This window comes from Equus quagga, chromosome 20 (genome assembly GCF_021613505.1).
Source record: "Equus quagga isolate Etosha38 chromosome 20, UCLA_HA_Equagga_1.0, whole genome shotgun sequence".
Classification (NCBI taxonomy): Eukaryota; Metazoa; Chordata; class Mammalia; order Perissodactyla; family Equidae; genus Equus; species Equus quagga.
In genome coordinates, this window is record NC_060286.1 from 42,457,713 (window position 1) to 42,484,857 (window position 27,145).

The 27,145-nt window shown below is 39.2% G+C and overlaps 1 protein-coding gene across 5 annotated transcripts in view; it reads right to left on the minus strand.

The window, feature by feature from the left end:
• The window catches only part of MOK (MOK protein kinase), a 64,989-nt gene that overhangs the window by 25,484 nt on the left and 12,360 nt on the right, over positions 1–27,145 (minus strand). For all 5 annotated transcript variants that reach the window (XM_046646928.1, XM_046646929.1, XM_046646932.1 and 2 more), the window contains exon 2: positions 11,311–11,425. In XM_046646928.1, coding sequence (XP_046502884.1) covers positions 11,311–11,425 — 115 coding nt within the window. The remainder of the gene's footprint in view (positions 1–11,310; positions 11,426–27,145) is intronic.

The following is a 27,145-nucleotide window of genomic DNA, read 5'->3' on the forward strand; positions in this document are numbered from 1 at the left end:
ACAGGTAGCAGTTCTCAACCAGGGAACTTTGCTCCCCATGGGACATTTGACAATGTCTGGAGACATTTTTAGTTGTCACTAGTTGAGGAGGGAGTGATCCTGGCATTCAGTGGTAGCAGCCAGGGATGATGTTTTAAATATCCTATAATGCACAGGACAGGCCCCACAACAAAGAATAATCTAGGCTCCCCAGTGGTGTAGTGGTTAAGTTTGCCCCCTCTACTTCAGCGGCCTGGGGTTCGCAGGTTCAGATCCCAGGCATAGACCTAGCACCGTTTGTCAAGCCACACTGCGGCGGCATCCTACATACAAAATGGAGGAAGACTGGCACAGATGTTAGCTCAGCAACAATCTTCCTCAAGCAAAAAGAGGAAGATTGGCCCTGAGCTAACATCTGTTGCCAATCTTCCTCATACACACGAAAAAAGAATAATCCAGGCCCAAATGTCAATAGTGCCAAGGTTAAGAAATCCTGCTTTAGGTGGAAAGAGCAAGAAACCAATTGGAGGTAGCAATTCTAATTTGTGAACACCCTATTTGAAAAAAATTAGTTTCTAGAACTAGGTAGTCAAAAAGCCATGTCATTTAGACAAACAAATAGTCACTATTCTCATTTTTTTTTTAAGATTTTATTTTCCTTTTTCTCCCCAAAGCCCCCAAGTACATAGTTGTGCATTTTCAGTTGCGGGTCCTTCTAGTTGTGGCATGTGGGATGCCACCTCAGCATGGCTTAACGAGTGGTGCCATGTCCGCGCCCAGGATCCAAACCAGTGAAACCCTGGGCCGCCGAAGCAGAGCACGCAAACTTAACCACTCGGCACGAGGCCGGCCCAACTCTTCTCATTTTTAATATGAAAACCAGTTACATACCCTGAAACATATTTTGTTTATTACAGACAGAATTATTTTATGCCTCCACAGGCATTCACTCTGAAATAACGAACTAATAAAAACATTAGAAAGGCATATTTTTCTGGGTATTGCTAGCCTTTGTTCAAATAACAGTACTTAATAAAATTCTAATCAACTCTGTTCCTTCTTTTAAATATCATGGGGAAAAAAAATCTAAAAATCTGGAAGTAACCACTTTTCTTTGCCTTGGAGTTGCTTTGAATTTTGTGGTCAGGTGACATTTAGTTAATTTTTTTTTTACTGTTCTGCAGGAAACAAAAAATATCATGGAATTGAACATAGAGGAATGTAGGCAGCCTCTCCTTCAAAAAGAACTAGATGATATCTACCATAAATGGATTTTCTCTACAATTGGAAAAAATTACAATTACCAGGATTAAGTCTTTAAAAAAATAACTACAAGATTAATTATGAAATTTCTGCATTTGATTCTTTTAATCTTTTTTTTAAGATTTTTTTTCCCTTTTTCTCCCCAAAGCCCCCCAGTACATAGTTGTATATTCTTCATTGTGGGTCCTTCTAGTTGTGGCATGTGGGACGCTGCCTCAGTGTGGTTTGATGAGCAGTGCCATGTCCGCACCCAGGATTCGAACTAACGAAACACTGGGCCGCCTGCAGCAGAGTGAGCGAACTTAACCACTCGGCCACGGGGCCAGCCCCTGCATTTGATTTTATTGGAAGGATTTTATGGAAAGTAAGTTTATCTAACCAATCCAATCTGTAGGAAGAAAGTCCTTAACGTGAAAGGGAAAAAGAAGTGGTTACATTAATATTAGATAAAATAGATTTCAAAACAAGGATTTTTATTATTTATGATTTCATGATGATAAAAAGGGTCAAGGCATCAGGAAGACAGGACAATCATAAATATGGATGTGCTAAATAACAGAGCTTCCATACACATGAAGTAAAAACTGGCAGAACTTAAGGAGGAAAGAGTTGGAAATGTCAACACCCTTTCTCCATAACTGATAGAACAATCATCCAAAAAATCAGTAAAGATACAGAAGATCCTAATAGTGTTATTAACCACCTTGACCTCATCGACATTTATATACAGTGTATTCATCACCTACAGAAAAATATGCTTTTCAAGTATATGGGGAACATTCACTCAGATGAACAATATGCTGGACCCAAAGATAAGTCTCAATAAGGGTCAGCCCCGTGGCCGAGTGGTTAAGTTCGTGGGCTCCACTTTGGCGGCCCAGGGTTTCGCCAGTTTGGATCCTGGGTGCGGACATAGCACTGCTCATCAAGCCACGCTAAGGCGGCGTCCCACACAGCACAACCAGAAGGACCTACAACTAGAATATACAACTATGTACTGGGGGGCTTTGGGGAGAAGAAGAAGGAAAAAGGAAAAAAGAAGATTGGCAACAGATGTTAGCTGAGGTTAGCTGACTCTTTAAAAAAAGTCTCAATAAATTTCAAAGTACTCAAGACTTACGGAACATGTTGTCTGACCACAGTGGACTTAAATTAGGAATCAGTAAACAGAAAGCTGTCTGGAAAAGCCCCCAAATATTTGCAGAGCAGACAACACATCTGAAAATAACCCATGGGCAAACAAAAATCACAGAGGAAATTAGAAGACATTTCAAATCAAGTAATAAAGAAAGCACAACATATCAAAATTTATAGGATGCAGGTAAAATAGTGCTTCAAAGAATATTTAATCTTCTAACCAAAGAAATGGTTAAAATCAATTGTCTACGTTTTCACCTTAAGATGGTAGAATAAGAAGTAGTAAATTAAATCCAAAGAAAGTAGGAAAAAAGCAGTAACAAAGAGCAGAAATCAATGAAACAGAAAACAAACAATAGAGAAAATTAACAAAGCCCAAAGTTCGTTCTTTGAAAAGATTAATAAAACTAACAAAACCCTAGTAAGACCAATGGAGGAAAAAAAGACACAAAACTCTACCACCACCAGCCAACATCAGGAACGAAAGAACAGCTATCTTTACAGGTCGATATTAAAAAGATAACACAGGAGTATTACGAACAACTGCATGCCAACAAATATGACAATTTAGATTAAACGGACAAATTCCTTGGAAAAGATAATTACCAAATCTAACACAAAATAAAATGAAACTAAAAATAGCCCTCCGTTTAGGGTTAATCTATATAATATATAAGGAACTCACACAACTGAAACAACAAAAAATACAGCCCAATCAAAAAATGGGCAGAGGAGATGAACAGACATTTTTCCAAAGAAGATATACAGATGGCCAACAAACACATGAGAAGATGTACAACATCACTAATCAGCAGGGAAATGTAAATCAAAACTACACTAAGATACCACTTTACGCCTGTTAAATGGCTATAATCACTAAGACTAAAAATAACAAATGTTGGAGAGGGTGTGGAGAGAAGGGAACCCTCATACACTGCTGGTGGGAGTGCAAACTGGTGCAGCCACAATGGAAAACAGTATGGAGATTCCTCAAAAAACTAAAAATAGAAACACTATATGACCCAGCTATCCCAATACTGGGTATCTACCCAAACAACTTGAAATCAACAATCCAAAGTGACATATGCACACCTATGTTCATCGCACCACTATTCACGATAGCCGAGACATGGAAACAATCCAACTGCCCAGCATCGGCAGACGACTGGATAAAGAAGATGTGGTATATATACAATGGAATACCACTCAGCCATAAAAAAAGACAAAATCACCCCATTTGCAAACAACATGGATGGACCTGAAGGGAATTATGCTAAGCGAAATAAGCCAGACTGAGAAAGATAAACACGATATGATTCCACTCACATGTGGAATATAAACAAACACATGGACAAAGAAAACAGTTCAGTGGTTACCAGGGGAAGGGCAGCACTCATGTGGTGACAGACATGAAATAACGTACAACTGAGATTTCACAACAATGTAAATTTTATGAACTAAAAAAAAAATTCAGCTGAGAAAAAAATAGCCCTATGTTTATCAAAGAAACTGAATTTGTTATCAAAAGCGTCTTCATAGGTGATGGAAATGTTCTAAAACGAGGTTATGGTCATAGTTGTACAACTGTAAAAATCTCCTAAAACTCACCTAAAATGGGTGGATTTTTATGACATGTAAATTATATCTCAACAAAGCTTTAAAAAATCTTATAGAAATCCAAATTATTTGGCATAATTCTATTTGTTTAATATTCCATGGTATGGATGTACCGTGATGTTATCACCCATCCCACCACTTTGTTTTGTTTCCAGTTTTTTACCAGTGTGAATGATGTTGAAATAAACCTCACGGGGGGCGGGGGGTGAACCCTCTCCACAAAGAAAATTTCTAGGCCCAGATGATTTCATCGGTAAATTATTTCAAACATTTAAGAAAGAAATATTCTTACACATTTCACAAAAGAAGATACATGAATGGCCAATAGCACATGAATGAGTATCCATCATCATCAGTCATCAGGCAAGTGGCAACTGAAACCACAATGAGATAATACTACACACTCACCAGAATGGCTATAATTTAAGACTAACATCACCAAACACTGGTGAGGATATGGAGCAAGTGGAACTCTCATTCTTTGCTGGTGGGAATACAAAAAGGTACAATCGTTTTGGAAAAAAGCTTGGCAGTTTCTTATAAAGTTAAACATACACCTACCCTTGACCTAATGATTCTATTTCTAGGTAATCACCTAAGAAAAATGAAAGCATATATCCACAAGAAGTCTTATACAAGGGTTTTATAGCAGCTTTATTCTTAGCAGCCCCAAATGGGAAACAACCCCAAAGTACATCAACAGAAGAAGGGATAAACAGATTGTGTTGTAGTCATAGACTAGAATGAACACTACTCAGTAGTAAAAAGGTATAAACTACTGGTCTAACAGTGTGGATGAATCTCAAAGACTTTATGCTGAGCTAAAGGGGCTGGACATAAGAGCACATACCGTGAGATTCCATTTACGAATGTCTGCAAGAGGATAAAGGAAAAAAACCCCAGAATATTGGCTGCCTGGGATGGGGGTGGAGAATTGACTGAAAAGGGACATGAAGGAACTTTCCAAGGTGACAGAAATGTTCTATATCTTGATTACATGGAAATATCTGTTTGCCAAAATTACAGAGTTAAGGAATGTGCATTTCAATGTATGCAAATTGTGCCTTAAAAAGAAAGAATTGTAGAAAAACAACCAAGTGGGGAAGGAGACTGGGTGGAGCCATAGCTTAAATAAAAATCACAAGGTTGTTGATTGTGGCTGCTGGGTACCTGGGGCTCATTATACCATTCTGTTTACTTTGTACATGTTTGAAATTTCTATAATTATATTCTTTTTAAGAAAAGCGCTTTTAGAGTGACTCATGAATTTCTTGCCTTTGCTTTTATTTATAACTTTACAAAGAAGACCTCACTTTTGAAAAGTAATTTGAGGATCATTTAGTGATGTGACTTGAGAAAAATTGTCCACCAAGTCAAGATGGCTGCATTACATTCTGCAGCAGTGAAGAACGCTGGAAAGAACACAGGCTCTGGACCTTTACAGACTTGGGTCCCACGCTTGCCAGCCAGGTGATACTGGGCAGGTTAGGGAAGTCATTTTTCTAAACTGCGGTTCCCTACACCGAAAGAAGGCAACTACAGCATCTTGCTCCTGGGGCTGCAGTGAGGATTAAACGATACACGTACATAATTCATCTACAGTGGGCACAGCACCAGACGCCTACTGAACAACTACTGTAATCTTCATTATTATTGTTGCTATTATCTCACTTTCATTTTGAAAATAGTGTTCAAACCCTAATACCTTGCACAATTTGTTATTGGCAAGTTCATATATTACTGTGAGCCAGCACTGGGCTAAGTGCTTTTACCCGAATTATCTAATTTAACCCTCATAACAATCATATGAGGTAGATACTGTGGTTATCCCCATTGTATAAATAAAGAAACTGAGGCACAAGAGATTAAGGAATTGTCCAAGGTCATAGAACTAAAAGTGGAAGAGTTGTTAGTTCTACATTCAGAGTCCAGCTAGCAACCACATGCTAAGATTAGCACACGTGTTAACCTTATTGCTTCAGGGCACAGAGAGATTCTACAAATATTAAGACTAGGGATTTTTTTTTTAAAGAGACTCATTCCATTTCTTTATAATCATTTCTATAAAAATACAGAATACTATCATGGCAAAAAAAGAGCCTCTTATTAAATGTATACTTCTGGTGAGTATAGGTGGGAGGACATTTGAAGATATACCAAAAAAGATATCCAAAGGACTTGGCCATGTTGCAGCCTTGGGCAAGTAACTAACTTCATTATCCCCAAACTAAGGGTTTGAGCAACTCAGGAGCTGAAAGTACCCTTCCTGACACAATGAATTGGTTTATTTTACCTTACCTAGACTTCATGGTGGCAAAGATCATTGCAAAAGCTATCAAGTTCTATTTCAGTAAGAGCAGAAGGAAAGGAGTGGAAATAAAACTTGAGGAGGTGTGGGGTCAGAGGCTGCAAACACCAATCTCTTCCTGCCTGCCTGACTCAGTGTGACTCCTCTCTGCCCGCTTCTTGTTTCTCACGGCACCCACACAACTCTGCAAGGTGACTTTGAGGATTCACTCAGACAATGATCGGTAGAGCAGAAATGGATTTTTAAAGGAACCTAAAATTATTCTTCAAGTGAGTAAGATTAAATAAATTGTTTAAAAATGATGATACTCCAGAACTCTAAAAGCTAGAAATATTTTCACAGTTAAAAAACAAAAACAAAAACAAATAACAGCATTAAAGTTGTGGATCAAGTTACAGTGAATAAACATCCAACAAATTAGCAACCTCACCCCTAGAGGTGACACCAAAACCAGCTTGCTTTCTAGAAGAAACCATAAAGTCATTTCTTCCTATAAATCAGAAATAATAGCAATACCTTTATCGGAAGAAGCTTATGAGCAATATGAGTCATTCCATATCTCCTATGGTTATTTTTTGTTTTGATTTGTTTTCTACTTTTTATTTTGAAACTATTTTAAACTAAGAGAAGACTTTCAAGAATAGCACAGAAAGTTCCCTTCACTCAGCTGCCCCTAATGTTAACATCTCATGCAACATTGATCAAAACTGGAAGTTAACACTGGTACAACTCTATTAACTAAACTACACACTACCTGGATTTCTGCAGTCTTTCCATTTCTGTCTTTTTCTTTTCCAGGATCAAAATCCACATGGTAATTAAGTTGTCACGTCCCCTTAGTCACCCCCACTCTGTGACAGTTCCGTAGTCTGTCTTTGTTTTTCATTACCTTGACCGTTTTGAGAAGTATTGGGCAGGGATTTTGTAGAATGCCCCTCAATTTGGGCTTGTCTGATGTATTCTCATAATTAAACCGAGATTATCGATCTCTGGGGAAAAATACCATGGAGGTGATATGCCCTTCCCATCCCATTCTATTAGAGGGTACGTGATATGAATATGTCTTATTACTGATGGTGATAATCTTAATCATTTAGTTAAGGTGGTATCTTCCAGGTTTCTCACTGTAAAGTTACTACCTTTCCCTTTCTATTTTCTATCATTTAGAAGCAAGTCACTAAGTCCAGCCCACACTCAAAGGGAAGGAAATTAAACCCTACCTACTGGAGGAAGGAATATCAATTTGTGGACATAAGTTAAAAACATCACAGTAATTAATAAATATTTGGGGGGAGATCATTTGAGGCTGTGCAGAAATCCGGTTCTCTTTAAAGTTTCACCTACTAATTTTAGCATTCATCAGTTTATCTTGCCTGCAGAAATTACTATGGTATTCTAATGATGATTTCCTATTTCTCTCATTCCTTCTATATTGATTAATCGGAATTCTTCTATAAGGAAGAACTGTCCCCTCATCCAAATTTATTTATTCATTCAGTCATTTATTTGTATCAGGATGCACTCATCATTTCAATAGAGACAGATAACCAAATAATGCACTCATTATTTGAAGAAAGCCAGAGAGAGAGAGAGATGTGTAGTATATACAGGTTAAGTGTCCATACACATGAGCTCTGTCTGCTAAGAGGGCCTAGAGGGAGTGACATTCTAGAAGCAATGAGCACACCTGGTGCCAAGATCTTGTTTTCTAAATACGTTTCTCCAATAAAAGGAACCACTCCTTAGAGAAATGGAAGATTCTAGGGGCAGGGAGAATACAAGATAGACCTAGAGATTCTTGTAGTGCCAACAAGTAAAGAACTGTTAAGAAAAGAAAAAGAATGGGGCATGTCAAAAAAACACAGAGCCAGGGGCTGGCCCCGTGGCCGAGTGGTTAAGTTCGCGCGCTCCGCTGCAGGTGGCCCAGTGTTTCGTTGGTTCGAATCCTGGGTGCGGACACGGCACTGCTCATCAAACCACGCTGAGGCAGCGTCCCACATGCCACAACTAGAAGGACCCACAATGAAGAATATACAACTATGTACCGGGGGGCTTTGGGGAGAAAAAGAAGAAAAGAATTTAAAAAAAAAAACAAAAAAACACAGAGCCAACCTGAAAGAGCTCCCAGGGCCAGAGTTGGACTAATTATTAAATAATTAATGACAGTATGGGATTACAGTCTCCTATAGTTTTGAACATACATATCAAGAGCAATAAGAACTCATAAGAAGAAACCCAAAGTCCAATTCCCCTTGGGTTTGGATTACACAGCCTAGCAGATACATGTCAAAACTAAGCTCAAGACTCTATCAGTGACTCCGTACATCAAACAGTCACAAAATACCAGAGTAAGCAGACTTCCTTTTAAGTAAGGTCAATATGTGAAATTGTGATTTATACAACAGAGACTAAAGCCCGCTGATCATCCCACGCACAAACTTTAAAAAAAAAAAGGTAAAGTAATAATACTGATCCAGTGGTATTTTCTTAAAAATTTTTACTTACTGTGAATTTTTAAAAGAAAAATATGTGTTCAAATTAATCATTTTTGAAGTTAAGGCAAACAGCATGAATTGTTTCTGAAATACAACAAATGATTACACGTACATTAACAAAGGCTACCATCTATTGAACGTTTACCGTGCACCCCTCCTTGCTAGCTACCTTATATTAATCTCCTCGGTCAGACCTCAAGCACGTCATGACCAGGAAGCCAAAGCTCGGATGCACAAGCTGTGCACTTTTGGTGTGTTGGGACCTGGTAGTGGTGGTTCAGGATGCACATCGCCACTAGGAAACCACGTCCCTTAGATAACACTACATTCTCCTGAGGGACTGGGGTTACATAAGGTACTTCTCCAGATAAATTGAGTGTTCCTTGACCCTCAAATGATTGCCCCTTAAAACATTCTAATCTTCTGGGGCTGGCCCCGTGGCCGAGCGGTTAAGTTCGCGCGCTCCGCTGCAGGCGGCCCAGTGTTTCGTTAGTTCGAATCCTGGGCGCGGACATGGCACTGCTCGTCAGACCACGCTGAGGCAGCGTCCCACATGCCACAACTAGAAGAACCCACAACGAAGAATACACAACTATGTACCGGGGGGCTTTGGGGAGAAAAAGGAAAAAAATAAAATCTTTAAAAAAAAAAAAAAATTAAAAAAAAAAAACATTCTAATCTTCTTTGAGGGAAATGTTTCTAAAATGTGGTACAGCTATCTCTACCTTCTTGAACGCACATCTGTGACTAAGTGTGATCCATCCTTGATGGCTGGCTCAAGAGAGTGAACATGCCTGTGCATTAATTCTGACATAGCAACGATCTCCGAAGTTGAAGTCTGAAGGCTATTCATCTAGTCCACCTTTTCTTTCTTGCTCTTTTTTTTGAGGAAGGTTAGCCCTGAGCTAACATCTGTGCCCATCTTCTTCTACTTTATATGTGGGACGCCTACCACAGCATGGCTTGCCAAGCAGTGCCATGTCCACACTCGGGATCTGAAATGGCGAACCCCAGGTCACTGAAGCTGAACGTGCGCCCTTAACTGCTGCTCCACTGGGCCGGCCCTTAGTCCACTTTTTATGTTCAGCTCTTTCCCAAAATAACAGCTGGCAAGTCCTGGTGTCTGTAAGTACATCTACCCCTGAATTTGAGTGTGGGACCCAATAGGGATTCCAGTCCTGTGTTAAGGTGCAAACGCATCACATCCTGCTGCTCAAAGGCCTTTCTTAGCTACTCTGAGTTTGTGGTGGGTTTCTCAAAGGTGGCTGTTTAAGGAAGTCTGCTCTTTAGATATGGGATAATCAGTACACTGTGCATCAAATTCTCTATCATTGAGCAGTTTAAAGGTAAAGATGGAGTGGGGGGGGAGATAAAGAAACACAGAGAATGCAGAATACAGAGGAAGAAGGGACAGAATAGAGGAAAAGCAGAAGACCCAGTAACTTCAGAGTTACTGGCAGTGACACGTAAATGACCGCATGCTTTGGGTGATGAAGAACAAGGATTCTGGCTCAGTGAAATCTGGATTCAAATGTGGCTCTGCCCACCTAGTGGCCTAGAATGAGAATTACCAAGTTATTTCACATCTCTAAGCACCTGTCCTCATGTGCAAAAGAGAAACGATTACAACTGTCCTGTGGGGATGTCATGAGGATGAAATTACTTTTCTCCATACTCTTTGACACCATTAACTGTCCTATACTCCTTTCTGACGTGAGAAACAATTCTTTCATATTGAGTTTGAAATCAAGGTTTATATCCCAAAACATTTCAGAAGGTTCTGCATCAATGTGTGGGTGGGGAGGGTGATCTCATTTCTCAAAAATTTGCTTTAGATATTTATAGACTTCAATTCCTTTGATATTAAAAAAATAGCTGAGCTTCAAATCTCTTAATTGAAAAGTTTAACAGTTGTAATAAAACCAGCATTTACTTCATTATTCTGATAGAGTTTCCTAATCACATCTGGTTTTTGACTCTTTAGTGTGATATATGTTAAGAACCTGCAAACTCGAAGACTCAGAGGCTGCTCTGAGGGAAAAAGCCACAGCAGTCCTCAAAGGGACTAATCCAGAACTCTCTAGTTCCCCTCTCCACACACGGCAACTCATCACTCCCAGGGGATAAATTTCTGCAACAGTATTTGGAAATTATTTTTAAATACATTAATTGATTCACAATTAATTAAATCACAAGGACCTCTAATATATTTAAAATAAGGTTTCATTTATAAAAGCCCAACATACACACAACTTTTAGGAACATATAGACTATTTAAAGTGAGGTATACTTTTATAATTTAACTTTGTAACCATTAATCATTGGTATGACAGTAAACTTGGACATGAATAAAATCCAGCATGATAAACATAAAATTGGCCCATAATCCTCACTGCCCAAAAAAATCGCACATATTATTACATGAATACAATTTTCCCACTAAGGTTAAGTTGCCCTTATTGATTTAAACCTGTACTTTATTTACTCTTAAACACGTCTCTGAGTGCCTACCTTTCAAAGTGCTGTTTCATTTGTTTACACGCATAGTAGTTTCCATCTCTCAGGCTCTGCATCTTCATAACTTCAGAAAACGTTCCCTCTCCTATTTTGCCAACTGCTTTATAGTCTATAAACAAAAACAATTATAAAAATAAAATTTTATTTATGTATATATTTTGTACTCATTTCCAGACAGCAAACATTTTTATCTGTAAGATAATCCAACAGCAATATATTGAGAAGTGTTTCTCTTTTCTTTCTAAGGTTCAATGCTCCCCTCATTTTAAGAGAAGTGGGGTTGTGTGTTGGCAACGAGCATCATTTCCTCCCAGTCTATGCTCATCTTCATAAAGCAGAGAACCGCATGACCAGAATCTTGGCCGGGATGAGAGGCTCAGCTACCCTACGAGATTTGGAAAGCAGAAGAGCAACGGAGGCCAGCTGGGATTGCTCTAGCAGGAGCAGCCCTAGTATGGGCTTTGGCCCCAGGTCACACCGACAGATCTGATGTGCCAGCAGCCTCAGAACTTCCTCCTGAAAATCACCCTCTGTGGTCCTACAGAGGGCCCAGCTGATCTACAGCAGTCGCCTGCAGTTCTTGCATTTCCTGGTTACCTGAAGGCTAACAGCAGCTTTCCTTGCCTTTGCTGCCACCACCAGGACCCCAGCACAGACAATGGTTTCATAAGCCTCTAATTCACTATGTTAAATCCCTTCCTGCTCGAAATACCTAGAGTAGTTTCTGTTTTCCTGACCAAACCATGACAGATACAGACACGAGTATCTTGAAGCGGGGTGCTGTGGGTAACAAAAACCTAAAAAGTGCAGTCAGGCGGCAGAGAGCAGGCTGGAGAGCCTGGTGTATCCTGACAACAGATGGCCAACCATAAAAGGCTGCCTGCAGTAACTGCTGCCTTTCACAGACCAAGTGTCTGCTGAGCCTGCTGGCCTGGGGAAGGGGGTTGGAAGAGTCAGAATAACGGAGAGTGCTGACGACTACTGACTGCCTTAGCAAGATATTTCAAGACAAAACTGAGCTCAGGAGAGAACTGCTACTTTTCAAGCAGAAATGGAAGGAATGAGAAAAGTCTAGAAAGCAAAAGTCTCACTGGGTTGGAAAAGCTTCTGCAGCCCAAATAAGAGGAGAACCAGACTAACAAAATCTCTACAGAAAGCAGTCTGTGAGACTTCTGAGTTAAATGAATGGCTCAGCCTGGCACAAAGATTACAGGAAGGCAGGTATTAAGCTAAAAAGCTAAATAGTTAAAAAGGCACTATTTTTTTCTAGAAGTGACAATGCTTTTTAGAAATGATAAGTTTATTTATTATTTTTTTTAAGGTATGCTTTTTGGTGAGGAAGATTGGCCCTGAGCTAACGTCTGTTGCCAATCTTCCTCTTTTTTTTTTCCTCCCCAAAGCCCCAGGACATAGGTGTATATCCTAGTTGCAGGTCATTCTATTTCTTCTATGTGGGATGCTGCCACAGCATGGCTTGGTGAGCAGTGCATAGGTCCACACCCAGGATCCAAACTGGTGAACTCCAGGCCGCTGAAGTGGAGCACATAAACTTAACCACTCTGCCATGGGGCCAGCCCCAGAAACGATAAGTTTAAAAATGAAAAAAGTCCTTATCTATGAGCAAGAAATACTGAAGTATTTCCAGATGAAATGATACAATGTTTGGGATTTATTTTAAAATACTCCTATAATTCTCATTCACTACTGCTGAAAGTATAAATTGGTATAGTCATTGTGGAGGGCACTTTGACACTACACCTACTAAGTCTTTAAGACATACATTCACCTTGACCCAGCAATTCCAATCCTAGAAATTATCCTGTAAAAAATACTTGCTCAAGTATATATGATATGAGAATGCTAGTACAACATTATTTAATAGAGAAAAACTAATAACCTAAATGCCCCCCAACAGGGAACTGGATAAATTAAGTATGGTTTATTCATATAATGGGATATATTGAATATATTTAAAAGAAAGACACAGATGGATAGATCCTCAAAAATAATGTCATTAAAGACAATACCACACACCCAGTTAGTGGCTTTCTCTGAGGGGTAAGGTTACAGGTGTCTCTTTTTCTAAGTTAAATATTTTCCATAATGAGAGTATTATTTTATTAAAAAGCAATAATAAAAGGTAAAGACTCCAGAAAAAAAAAGTGGTGGGGGAAAAACAGCAAAACATTTATCACTGTTGAAACTAGGTGATGGATGCATGAGGGTTCACTATATTATTTTCTCTACTTCTGGTATGCTTGAAATTTTCTATAATCAGAAGTTAAAATAAAAGAAGCAAAAACAAGAGCTAGCCCTGATGGCCTAGTGGTTAAAGTTCAGTGCTCTCACTGCTTCGGCAGCCAGGGTTTGCTTCCCGGGCACGGAACCACACCACCCATCTGTCAGTTGCCATGCTGTGGCTGCGGCTCACACAGAAGAACTAGAATGACATATAACTAGGATACACAACCACCTATTGGGGCTTTGGGGAGGGAAAAAAAATAGGAAAATTGGCAATAGATGTTAGCTCAGGGTGAATCTTTCCCAGCAAAAAAAAAACAACAACAAAACCTCCTATGTGTGATCCTCCATATTCATACCCTCCTTAAGAATAGCCAGAACAGAAATGACTCCCTAGACCTTGGGAACCATGAGACAAAGATGGTGAAAAAGCCACCCTGAAAGATTCCCAACCAGGAACGCTCACATAGGACTTTACATGAACAAGAAAAATACTTTTCTTGTGTAAAGCCCCTGAGATGTGGGGGTTTATACATTACAGCACCTAGTAAGCATTACCCTCACTACTATACCTGATAATATAAATATCATAATCTATAAAACAAATAGAACAATAGACTTTTGAGAATTTATATTTGTAAGACTGCACATTAAAAATCAGCTATTCAATAAACATTCAGGAACTTTAGTTACCAAAATTCAATTTACACACAATGTTTCCCCATATATTTATATTTGAGATTTTATCCTACTTGTAAGTTACTAAATTAGCCTGCTACTGTTTCACGGACACTGGCAGAAGACAGCCTCTTGGGTCAAAGATAAAGAACTTTATTACTCATGGCACAGCAAGGTGTATGACATCTGCATGTATGCCTTTGTTCCCCTTGCCCCAAAGTCCCGTGAGGGTCACAGGGTGGACCCAGATGACACCAGCACATGCAATGGATTGCTCTGCAAGAGCAGAACCCAGGGCCAATGGCCTAGCGCTTTTTGAAGAAGCAGCCAACAAGATGGATAAAGCCTTGAATCTGGCATACTCAGCAGGAACACACAGGGAAACTCAGGGCCCACAGCAAACTGCCTCTCCCAACAGTTCATTATAGTGTTAATACACATATTAACCAGCTTTACTAAGACAGGGTATGTGGTATGGTATTATCCTCACCCATAAATATTCACATATAGGTAATATAGATTTTAATGCCACTTTTCAATCTTACTCAAAATAGTCAATTTCAGCATACATTTTCAAGGATCTTAACTTCAGGCATGCAAAATGAGAAAATCCTATTTGAATTACATATTTGTAGAAATTGGAAAAAACACTTTTCCCCCCAAACAGCATTTAACCACGCTATCACCATTCCAAACACCATATACCACTACCATACTCTAGTCATTGCCACAGAAGGAAACAGGAACCTATAACTGCCGTGCATAATGTAGATGCGCAACAACTCCTGAAGACAATGAAAGAAAGAAATAATTGTTAAAACTTCTCACAAAAATTAATTTCCAAAGATGATTTCTGGGAAGGAAGATAAAAAGCACTGAGAACATGCAGTGGAATGAATGGTGGCTCCCAAAAAGCTATGTCCTCATCCTAACCCCTAGAACCTGTGAATGTGACCTTGTTTGGAAATAAGGTCTTTGCAAGTATAATTAAGGATCGTGAAATGAGAACATCCTCGACTACCCCGGTGGGCCCTAAAGCCAATGACAAGTGTCCTTATAAGAGACACACAGAGAAAGGAGAACAGTGGCAGCTAGAGGCTGGAGAGAAGGGGAAATGGGGAGTTGTTATTCAACAGGTACAGCGTTTCAGTCATACAAGATGAAAGAGTTCTAGAAATCTACTGTAAAACAATGCATATACAGTTAACAATACTGTACATTTATATATTAATATTTATATATTTAATATATTTAATATATTTACATTTAACATAAAATTATATAAATTTTTACATTTAACATATTTACATATATATAATGTACACTTAAAATTTTAAAAACAGGGTGGAGCTCATGTCATATGTTTTTACCACAGACAGACACAGATAGAGAAGAGGAGGCTGTGTGAAGACAGGCAGAGACTGGAGGGATGCAGCCATGCGTCAAGGACGCCTGGGCCTCTAGAAGCTGCAAGAGGCAAGAGGGAGCTTCCCCTCCAGCCTTGAGAGGAAGCACAGCCCCGCCGACGCCTTGATTTCAGGCTTCCAGCCTCCAGAACTGTGAGAGAACATACTTCTGCCGTATTATGCCACCAAATTTGTGGTAATTGGCTGCGGCAGCCCTAGGAAACTAACATTTAACGTAACTGATTTTTTTTTAATCTAAGCAAAACATTAATTTTTTAATTAAAGGAGAAAGACTTCCTAAGCATAACAGTGTAAGAAGTCACTCAGAAAAGATAGATATATTCGACTACATAAAAATTTAAAATTCTAGCATAAGAAATACTCTAAGAAATGGTTAAATAAATGATGAAAAAGCCATACAAAGGAACATAATATAGCAGATAAAAAAGAATAAGGGAGATCAATATTCTGACAGGGAATAACTTTTCAAGATATATTATTAAATGAAAAAGACAAATTAAAGAACAGTGTGTAAACTACGCAAATAACATTTGTAGAAAAAAAAGTACACACATGGTGTCAGACAGAATAATGTGTGTCCCCAACAACGTCCATGTCCTAACCCCTGGAACCTGTGAACATGTTTAGGCTGCAGAGGGAATTTCTAAGCCTACTAATAAGCCGACCTTAAAATAAGGAGACGATCCTGGACTTATCAGATGGGGCCAATGCAGTCACAGGGTCCTTGTAAGTGGCAGAGGGAAGCAGAGAAGACAAGAGTCAGAGGGAGACTGAAGATGACACTGCTGGCTTTCAAGATGGAAGAAGAGGCTACAAGTCAAGAAATGCAGGCGGCCTCTAGAAGCTGGAAAAGGCACAGAAACAAATTCTCCCCTAGACTGTCCAGAAGGAATGCGGCCCTGACAGCAACTAAACTTTAGCCCAGTGAGACTCACTTTGGACGTCTGACCTCCAAACTAAGATAATAAATTTGTGTTCTTTTATGTCACTGAGTTTGCGACAATTGTATTACAGCAGTAATGAAAACTAACACACACATTCACACATTTTAGCTCATATATACAAAGAAGGAAGTAGAAGAAACACAAGAAAGTGCCAACAGTGGTGACTTTAGGAGAGGAGATCTAGATGGCTGAGGGACAGGATAGAAGGGAGACTCACTTTTTACTATATTCCATCTGTGCTTTTTTTTGTGTTACGCTTTGTGTATATATATATTATTTATTTCATTGAGGTCATAATAGTTTATAACATTGTGAAATTTCAGTTACATATTATTATTTTTCAGTGACCATATAAATGTGTCCCTTTACCCCTTATACCCACCCCACAACCCCCTTCCCCTCTGGTAAACACTAAACCGTTTGCTTTGTCCATGTGTTTGTTTATCTCCCACATGTGAGTAAAATCATATGGTATTTGTCTTTGTCTGGTTTATTTCGCTTAACACAATACCCTCAAGGTTCATCCATGTTGTAGCAAATAAGAGGATTTTGTCTTTTTTATGGCTGAGTAGTATTCCACTGTATATATACACCACATCTTCTTTATCCATTCATCAGCTGATGGGCACTTGGGTTGCTTCCATGTCTTGGCTATGGTGAATAATGCTGCAGTGAACATAGGGGTGCGCAAGTTTCACTGAATTTTTTTTTCATTGTGGTAACATTGGTTTATAACACTATATGAATTTCAGGTATACATCGATCATTATATATTTTGATTTCTATGTAGATTACATCATGTTCACCACCTAAAGACTACTTACCATCCATCACCTCACACACGAGCCTAATCACCCCTTTTGCCCTCCCTCCTCCCCCATTCCCTTCTGGTAACCATCAATCCAATCTGTTTCTATGCGTTTGTTTGTCATTGTTTTTATCTTCTATTTATGAGTGAGATCATGCAGAATCTGACTTTCTCCCTCTGACTTATTTCACTTAGCATAATACCCTCAAAGTCCATCCATGTTGTCATTAATGGTCAGATTTCATCGTTTCTTATGGCTGAGTAGTATTCCATTGTGTATATATACCACATCTTCTTTATCCATTCCTCCCTTGATGGGTACCTAGGTTGCTTCTAATTCTTGGCTATTGTGAATAATGCTGTGATGAACATAGGGGTGTACATATCTTTATGCATTCGTGTTTTCATTTTCTTTGGGAAAAAAACCAGCAGAACAGGTGGATCATATGGTAGATCTATTCTTAATTTTTTGAGGAATCTCCATACTGTTTTCCATAGTGGCTGTGCCAGTTTGCACTCCCACCAGCAGTGTATGAGGGCTCCCTTCTCTCTACATCCTCTCCAACACTTACTGTTTCCTGTCTTGTTAATTATAGCCACTCTAACGGGAGTGAGGTGATATCTCATTGTAGTTTTGATTTGCATTTCCCTGATAGCGAATGATGTTGAACATCTTTTCATGTGCCTGTTGGCCATCTGTGTATCTTCTGTGAAGAAATGTCTGTTCAGATCTTTTGCCCATTTTTCAATTGGGTTGTTAGGTTTTTTGTTGTTGAGATGTATGAGTGCTTTGTATATTAACTCCTTATCAGATACATGGATTGCAAATATCTTCTCCCAATTGTTAGGTTGTCTTTTTGTCTTGATGGTTTCCTTTGCTGTGCAGAAGCTTTCTAGTTTGATATAGTCCCATCTGTTTATTTTTTCTATTGTTTCTCTTGCCTTGTCAGACATGGTACTTGAAAATATGCTGCTACGATCAACGTCAAAAATATACTTCGTATATTTTCTTCTGGGAGTTTTATGGTTTCACGTCTTACCTTTAAGTCGTTAATCCATTTGAGTTAATTTTTGTGTATGGTGTAAGATAATGGTCTACTTTCATTCTTTCACATGTGGCTGTCTAGTTTTTCCAATACCGTTTGTTGAAGAGACTTTCCTTTCTCCCTTGTATGTTCTTAACTCCTATGTCGAAGATTAGCTGTCTGTAGATGTGTGGTTTTATTTCTGGGCTTTCAACTCTGTTCCATTGATATGTGTGTCTGTTTTTGTACCAGTACTATGCTGTTTGATTACTACAGCTTTGCAGTATAATTTGAAGTCAGGGATTGTGATGCCTCCAGCTTTCTTCTTTTGTTTTCAGGATTGCTTTAGCTATTCGGGGTCTTTGGTCGCCCCATATGAATTTTAGGATTCTTTGTTCTATTTCCATGAAGAATGGCACTGGGATTCTGATTGGGATTACACTGAATCTGTAGATTGCCTTAGGTAGTATGGACATTTTAACTACATTTATTCTTCCAATCCATGTGCATGGAATATCTTTCCATTTCCTTAGGTCATCATCATTTCTTTCAATAATATCTTATAGTTTCATTGTATAGGTCTTTCACCTCCTTGGTTAAATTTATTCCCAGATATTTTATTCTTTTTCTTGTGATTGTAAATGGTTTTGTATTCTTGAGTTCTCTTTCTGTTAGTTCATTATTAGAGTATAGAAATGCAACTGATTTTTGTAAGTTGATTTCATACTTGGCAACTTTGCTGTAGTTGTTGATTATTTCTAATAGTTTTCCAATGGATTCTTTAGGGCTTTCTATTAATAAAATTATGTCATCTGCAAACAGCGAGAGTTTCACTTCTTTCTTGCCAATTTGGATACCTTTTATTTCTTTTTTCTTGCCTAATTGCTCTGGCCAAAACCTCCAGTACTATGTTGAATAACAGTGGTGACAATACGGGTGGACCAGCCTGGTGGCACAGCGGTTAAGTGCACACATTCAGCTTTGGTGGCCCGGGGTTGCCCGGTTCGGATCCCAGGTATGGACATGGCACCGCTTGGCACGTCATGCTGTGTTAGGTATCCACATGTAAAGCAGAGAAGGATGGGCATGGATGTTAGCTCAGAGCCAGTCTTCCTCAGCAAAAAGAGGAGGATTGGCAGCAGTTGGCTCAGGGTCGATCTTCCTTGAAAAAAAAAAAAAGAGTGGTGAGAGTGGACACCTTTGTCTTGTCCCTGTTCTCAGAGGGAAGGCTTTCAGTTTTTCCCTGTTGAGTATGATGTTGGCTGTGGGTTTGTCATATACAGCCTTTATTACGTTGAGGCAATTTCCTTCTATACCCATTTTATTGAGAGTTTTTTTTTATCATAAATGGATGTTGGATCTGGGGCTGGCCCCGTGGCTGAGTGGTTAAGTTCGCGCGCTCCGCTGCAGGCGGCCCAGTGTTTCGTTGGTTCGAATCCTGGGCGCGGACATGGCACTGCTCATCAGACCACGCTGAGGCAGCGTCTCACATGCCACAACTAGAAGGACCCACAACGAAGAATATACAACTATGTACCAGGGGGCTTTGGGGAGAAAAAGGAAAAAATAAAATCTTAAAAATAAATAAATAAAAATAAATGGATGTTGGATCTTGTCAAATGCTTTCTCTGCATCTATTGAGATGATCATGTGGTTTTTATTCATCATTTTGTTAATGTGGTGTATCACACTGACTGATTTGCAGATGTTGAACCACCCCTGCGGGAGACCCTGGTATACATGTCACTTGATCATGGTATATGATCCTTTTAATGTAATGCTGTATTTGGTTTGCCGATATTTTGTTGAGGATTTTTGCATCTATGTTCATCAGCAATATTGGCCTGTAATTTTCCTTCTTTGTGTTGTCCTTGTCTGGCTTTGGGGTCAGAGTGATATTGGCCTTGTAAAATGTATTAGGAAGTGTTTCATCTTCTTCAACTTTTTGGAATAGGTTGAGAAGGATAGGTATTAAATTTTCTTTGAATGTTTGGTAGAATTCTCCAGAGAAGCCATCTGGTGCTGGACTTTATTTTTGGAGACGTCTTTAATTACTGTTTCAATCTCTTTACTTGTGATCGGTCTATTCAGATTCTCTATTTCTTCTTGATTCAATTTTGGGAGGTTGTACGAGTCTAAGAATTCATCCATTTTTTCTTGATTGTCCAATTTGTCAGCATATAGTTTTTCATAGTATTCTCTGATAATCCTTTGTACTTCTGTGGTATCCGTTGTGATTTCTCTTCTTTCATTTCTCTTTTTCTTTTTTTTTTAAAGATTGGCACCTGAGCTAACAACTGTTACCAATCTTTTTTTTTTTCTGCTTTTTCTCCCCAAATCCCCCAGTACATAGTTGTATATTCTAGTTGTGGGTCCTTCTACTTGTGGCACATGGGATGCCGCCTCAGCATGGCCTGATGAGCAGTGCCATGTATGCACCCAGGATCCAAACCAGTGAAATCCTTGGCCACTGAAGCAGAGCACGCAAACATAACCACTCAGCCACGGGGCCAGCCCTTCCTCTTTCATTTCTAATTTTATTTATTTGAGCCTTCTCTCTTTTTTTCTTAGTGAGTCTGGCTAAGGGTTTGTCAACTTTATCTTCTCAAAGAACTAGCTCTTAGTTTCACAGATCCTTTCTACTGTTTTTTTGTTGTTGTTGATGTTTCAATTTCATTTATTTCTGCTCTAATTTTTATTATTTCTCTCCTTATGCTGATTTTGGGCTTTGTTTGTTCTTCTTTTTCTAATTCTGTCAGGTGTAATTTAAGATTGCTTATTTGAGATTTTTCTTGTTTACTAAGGTAGGCCTGTATTGCTATGAATTTCCCTCTTAGGACTGCTTATGCTGCATCCCATATGAGTTGGTATGGTCTATTTTCATTTTCACTTGTCTCCAGATATTTTTTGACTTCTCCTTTAATTTCTTTAATGATCCATTGGTTGTTCAGTAGTGTGCTGTTTAGTCTCCACATATTTGTCACTTTCCCAGCTTTTTTTCTTGTAGTTGATTTCTAGTTTCATAGCGGTATGGTTCCATAAGATGCTTGAGATGATTTCAATCCTCTTAAACTTATTGAGGCTTGCCTTGTTTCAATATGGTCTGTCCTTGAGAATGTCCCATATGCACTTGAGAAGAATGTGTATTCTGATGTTTTTGGATAGAATGTTCTATATATATCTATTAAGTCCATCTGGTCTAGTTTTTCATTTAATTCCATGGTTTCCTTGTTGACTTTCTGTCTGGATGATCCACTGATGTAAGTGGTGTGTTAAGGTCCCCTACCATTATTGTGGTGTTGTGAATATCTTTTAGGTCTGTTAATAGTTGCTTTATGTACTTAGATGCTCCTGTGTTGGTTGCATAAATATTTATAAGTGTTATGTCCTTTTGGTGGAGTGTCCCTTTTATCATTATCTACTGCCCCTCTTTGTCTCTCATTGCCTGTTTTATCCTGAAGTCTACTTTGTCTGATATAAGTATGACAACACCTGCTTTCTTTTGTTTGCCATTAGCTTGGAGTATCATCTTCCAAGTCTTCACTCTGAGCCTGTGTTTGTCTTTAGAGCTCAGATGTGTTTCCTGGAGCACCAAGTTGTTGGGTCTTGTTTTTTAATCCATCTCGCCATTCTATGTCTCTGGATTGGAGAATTCAATCCATTTACATTCAGAATGATTACTGATGTATCAGGGCCTACTGTTGCCATTCTATCACTTGTTTTCTGGTTGTTCTGTATTCCCCTGTTTCTCATCCCATGTATTTTGGACTGCCAATTCAGTTTGGTAGTTGTCTATCATGTTTTTCTCAGTTTTCTCCTTATTTATCATTTGTGTCTCTGATTATTTGTTTAGTGGTTACCATGAGGTTTGTATAAAAAATCTCATAGATGAGATAGTCCATTTTCTGATAGCCTCTTATTTCCTCAGTCTAAGCGATGATTCTATCACTTTCCTCTTCTCCTTCTAAGTTATTGTTGTCACAAATTATTCCATCTTGTGAGTTTACACTTAAAATGACGAGATTACACTTATTTTTGATGTATGCCTGCCCTTTATCTTTAATGTTACAATTAAGTGTTTGCAAACCTGTTCTGATAGAGAGCTGCAATTTTCTGATTTTGTCTGCCTATTTATCTCCTTGCTCAGGACTCTGTAAACCCTCTTTTTTTTTTTTCCAGGTATGAGGGCCTTCTTTTTTGTTTTATTTTATTGGAGGAGGAAGATTGGCCCTGAGCTAACAGCTGTGCCAATCTTCCTCTATTTTTTGTATGTGAGATGCTGCCACAGCGTGGCTTGATGAGCGGTGTGTAGGTCTGTGCCCAGGATCCAAACCCACAAACCCTGGGGCACTGAAGCAGAGCATGTGAATTTAACCACGATGCCACCAGGCTGGCCCCTATGAAGGCCTTCTTGATCATTTCTTGTAGGAGGCAGGGGGGTCTTGTGGTGATGAACTCCCTCAGCTTTTGTTTAGGTGGAAAGTCTTTATTTCTCCATCATATCTGAAGGATATTTTTGCCTGACAGAGTGTTCTTGGCTGAAAGTTTTTGTCTTTAAGAATTTTGACTATATCATTCCACTCTCTCCTAGCCTAAAAGGTTTCTGCTGAGAAATCTGATGAAAGCCTGATAGGGGTTCCTTTCTAAGTTATTTTCTTTTGCCTTGCTGCCCTTAATATTTTTTCTTTGTCATTGACTTCTGCCAGTTTTACTACTATATGCCTTGGAGAATGTCTTTTTACATAGACATAATTAAGAATTCTATTAGCTTCTTTTACTTGTATTTCCAGCTCCTTCCCCAGGTTTGGGAAGTTCTCAGCTATTATTTCTTTGAACAAGCTTTCTGCCCCATTCTCCCTCTGGACTATCTATAATCCTTATGGTGCATTGCCTAATTGAATCAGATATTTCTCGGAGAATTTCTTTTTTTCTTTTTAGTCTTAGTTCTCTCTCTCCCACCTGAAGCTTTTAGATATTTCTGTCCTCCATATTGCTAATTATGTCCTCCATTATATCAGCACTGTTATTCAAGGACTCCAGATTTTTCTTTATCTCATTCATCATGTTTTTCATCTCCAACATTTCTGATTGGCTTTTCTTTGTAATTTCAATCTCTTGTGAAGAATTGCCTCTGTTCATTCATTTTCTTCCTGATTTCATGAAACTGTCTATCTGAATTTTCTTGTAACTCATTGAGGTTTTTTTCTGATAGCTATTTTGAATTCTTTGTCATTTAGATTGTAAATTTCTGTGCCTTCAGGATTGATTTCTCAGTGCTTGTCGTTTCCTTCTGGTCTGGAGTATTAACATATTTCTTCATACTATTTGATGGGGTGGATTTGTGCCCTTGCATAGTGATAGTATCTGGTCGAAGATTCCACCTGCTGCCACTGGGGAGGGTCAGGAGCTGTGTATTCTGAGCCTGCTGTGATCCCTGGCGTCTGTGCCTGTCCTTTGGAATCTATCCTGACAGGGCTCATCTGCGATTGCCAACTTGCAGCTGCTGCTTTTCTAAGGTATGTGCAGGTGCTCTGGGCGACTGGCCGAGCTGGAGCATCAGGCTGGGAGAGAGAGGGAGGATGGACAATTTCTTTAGAGTGTGGGTTCCTGGGGGTGTTCTTGCTCTGCCCTCACTATCTGCCCTCCTGGGGTGCTGGGTTGATGAAGACACCCCTGCAACAGCTTATCTTCCTCTGTATGGAGCTTCTTCATGGGCTGTGAGGGAACTTGGAGAGTGAAGGCATTTTCACGGAGAGCTGCTCCTCTCCCCTCTTTTCTCAGAGCTGTGTGCAGTCCCACATCCTAGACTACTTCTAGGGAGGGAGAGGAGATCCCCTTACCTCCTTCCACTTCCTCCCAGGGGGTCCAGCACCTCCACTTTCAGACGTACGGCTGTGTGGATCTCTCAGATGTCTATTGTGTTGTGTGAATGTCCACTGTTGGTTTATGAATGTTCTTCTCATTGTATCTTGGGGTAAGAGTCTGAGGGAAGAGTTCACTCCACCATGATGCTGATGCTGACAGCACTCTCTGTATTATTTATTTTTTTAAAGTAATTAACTAAAAACAATTTAAGGAGTGAGGGATATTTTCCTCATGGGTCTTTTAAGGAAAATAGATTACTAAATTAAAAACTAAGCATTTATTTTTATATAAATTTCATCTTAAAGCAAATTGCAATCTATGAAATAAAAACAATTTGCAAGAAAATTAAAAATAACAAAAATATAAGATACCACTTAACACCTACTAGAATGACTAGAATCAAAAAGATAGATAACAACAAGTGTTAGTGAGGATATGGAGAAACTGGAACCCTCATACATCGCTGGCAGAAATGTAAAGTGGTGCAGCCACTGTGGAGAACAGTTTGGCAGCTTTTCAGTATGTTAAACAGAATTAACTTATTACCCAGCAATTCCACTCCTAGGTGTATACCCAAGACAAATAAAAACATATGTCCAAACAAAAAAATCTGTAGGCAAATGTTCACAGAAGCATTATTTATAATAGCGAAAGGTGGAAACAACCCAAATGTCCATCAGCTAATGAATGGATAAATAAAATAGGATATATCCATACAATGGAATATTATTCAGCCACAGAAAGGAATGACATTCTGACACATGCTACAACATGATGAACCTTGAAAACATTATGCTAAGTAAAAGGAGCCAGGCACAAAAGACCATTTATATGAAACATCCAAAATAGGCAAATCCATAGACACAGAACGTAGATTAGTGGTTGTCTAGGGTTGGTGAGGTGTGGGTGAAATGGGGAATGACTGTTAATGGTACAGGTTTCTTTTGGGGATGACGAAAATGTTTTAACAGCTTATGAAGATGGCTGCACAACTCAGTAAAAATACCTGAAATCATTTAACTGTATATTTTAAATGCGTGAACTTTACAGTAAGTAAATTGTACCTCAATAAAGCTATTAAAACAAATAAATTTGTGGTGTTAGAAGTTAGAACAGTGGTTACCCTTGGGCGGTGGGGTGACTGGAAAGGACAAAAGAGGACTTCTTGGATACTGGTAATGCTGTTTCTTGATCTGGGAGCAGGTTACAAGGACATGTTCACTTTATGAAACTGCACCAACCTGTACATGTATAATTTGTGCAGATTTCTGTATGTATGTTATACTCCAATTTTTAAAAGTTGGGGGGAAAAAAACAAGCTATAGTTAGAATAAGCAGAAAGTATGAAGAACAGAAAAGATATACAGTAAATTGTATATTCAGGGAAAGGCACAAACAAAAACAGACTGAGAAATCATATTAATGGCAGAACTGTCATGTCCACAAATTCCAACTACTGAGGTCCAAAAGAACTGCTTTCAAAATGGTTCCAGGGGCCGGCCTGGTGGCGCAGTGGTTAAGTTCACACACTCTGCTTTGGTGGCCTGGGGTTCGCCAGTTTGGATCCCAGGTGCAGACCTACGCACCACTTATCAAGCCATGCTGTGGCAAGCATCCCACATATAAAAAAATGGAGGAAGATCAGCACGAATGTTAGGTCAGGGCCAATCTTCCTCAGGAAAAAGAGGAGGATTGGTGGTAGATGTTAGCTCAAGGCTAATCTTACTCAAAAAATTAAAATTAAAATTAAAATTAAAAATATATATATGGTCCCAGTTCCTAAAAGGCCCAGTTCTTCCTGTTCTAGACTTTCCTGTTCTTAAGCTCATCCTTAATTGATTGTTATAATACACCTCCAACTTGTGAAGTGTAATGAGACTTGCTGGTCCTTACAACTGAAACAGACTAAGACAATTCTCTTGAATGAGAACCAAAGTTTAGGGGTCACTTATATTCCTCAAAAGTCCCCTTAACAGGGAGACTAGATGTCTTTTCCCGTGGTTAGCTCCAAAGCGCCTCTTCTGGTTCCCTGAAATAGGTCTCCATCTTATTTTTCAGATAGCTCCTTTATCTCAGGTGAAAACGCTCTGAGAAGGACTACCAGCCCCAACACTAACATTACCTGGTCTTGGCAACTTACAAGAGTTGGAGATAAAATACATTATACCAGGAAAGAGAAACAAACCAACGGAAAACAACAGCAAAAACAAAGAAAGCTTGGGGCAGTGGGATACTATTACTTCAGTATTAAGACCATTCCATTCACACATAAGGAAGTCTGTGCACCAAAGGCCACAGTCTGCAGCAAAGACTGTGACAGAAGCCAAGTCTCATGACTGGCCTGTGTTGTGAGGGAGAAAAGGTGGGCTATCATACCAGGAAGGGCTTCTCTGCAGATCATCAGCAAGCAGAACTACCTGAGGGTGCTGAATCTCTAGACCAGCATTTTCCAAATTGAGTTCCACAGAACATTGGAACTGGGTAGCCCCCCAACCTAATGGGTATTCCATGAAAGAGGGTTCCATGAGAAAATAAATTTGGGAAATGCACGGTTAAATATAGAGAAACGCGTCTGACTGCAGAATTCCTCGGTGCCTTTCCCCGAAATGTGCGGTGAGTCTCCAGGGCACAGAGGAGCACACGGGAGGGGTGTGCGGTGTATAACCAGACGTGTCTTTGAAGTAGACGAGTTAACGTCCCCAGAGCTGCTCTGGATGCCCAAAGTGAAGATCTTTAAACTAAGCTACTAGAATCCCTCTGACTCCAGTCTTCCCTGAATAAAAAATAATTTTAAAAAACCAATCTAGGGGCCGGCTCCGTGGCCAAGTGGTTAAATTCGCG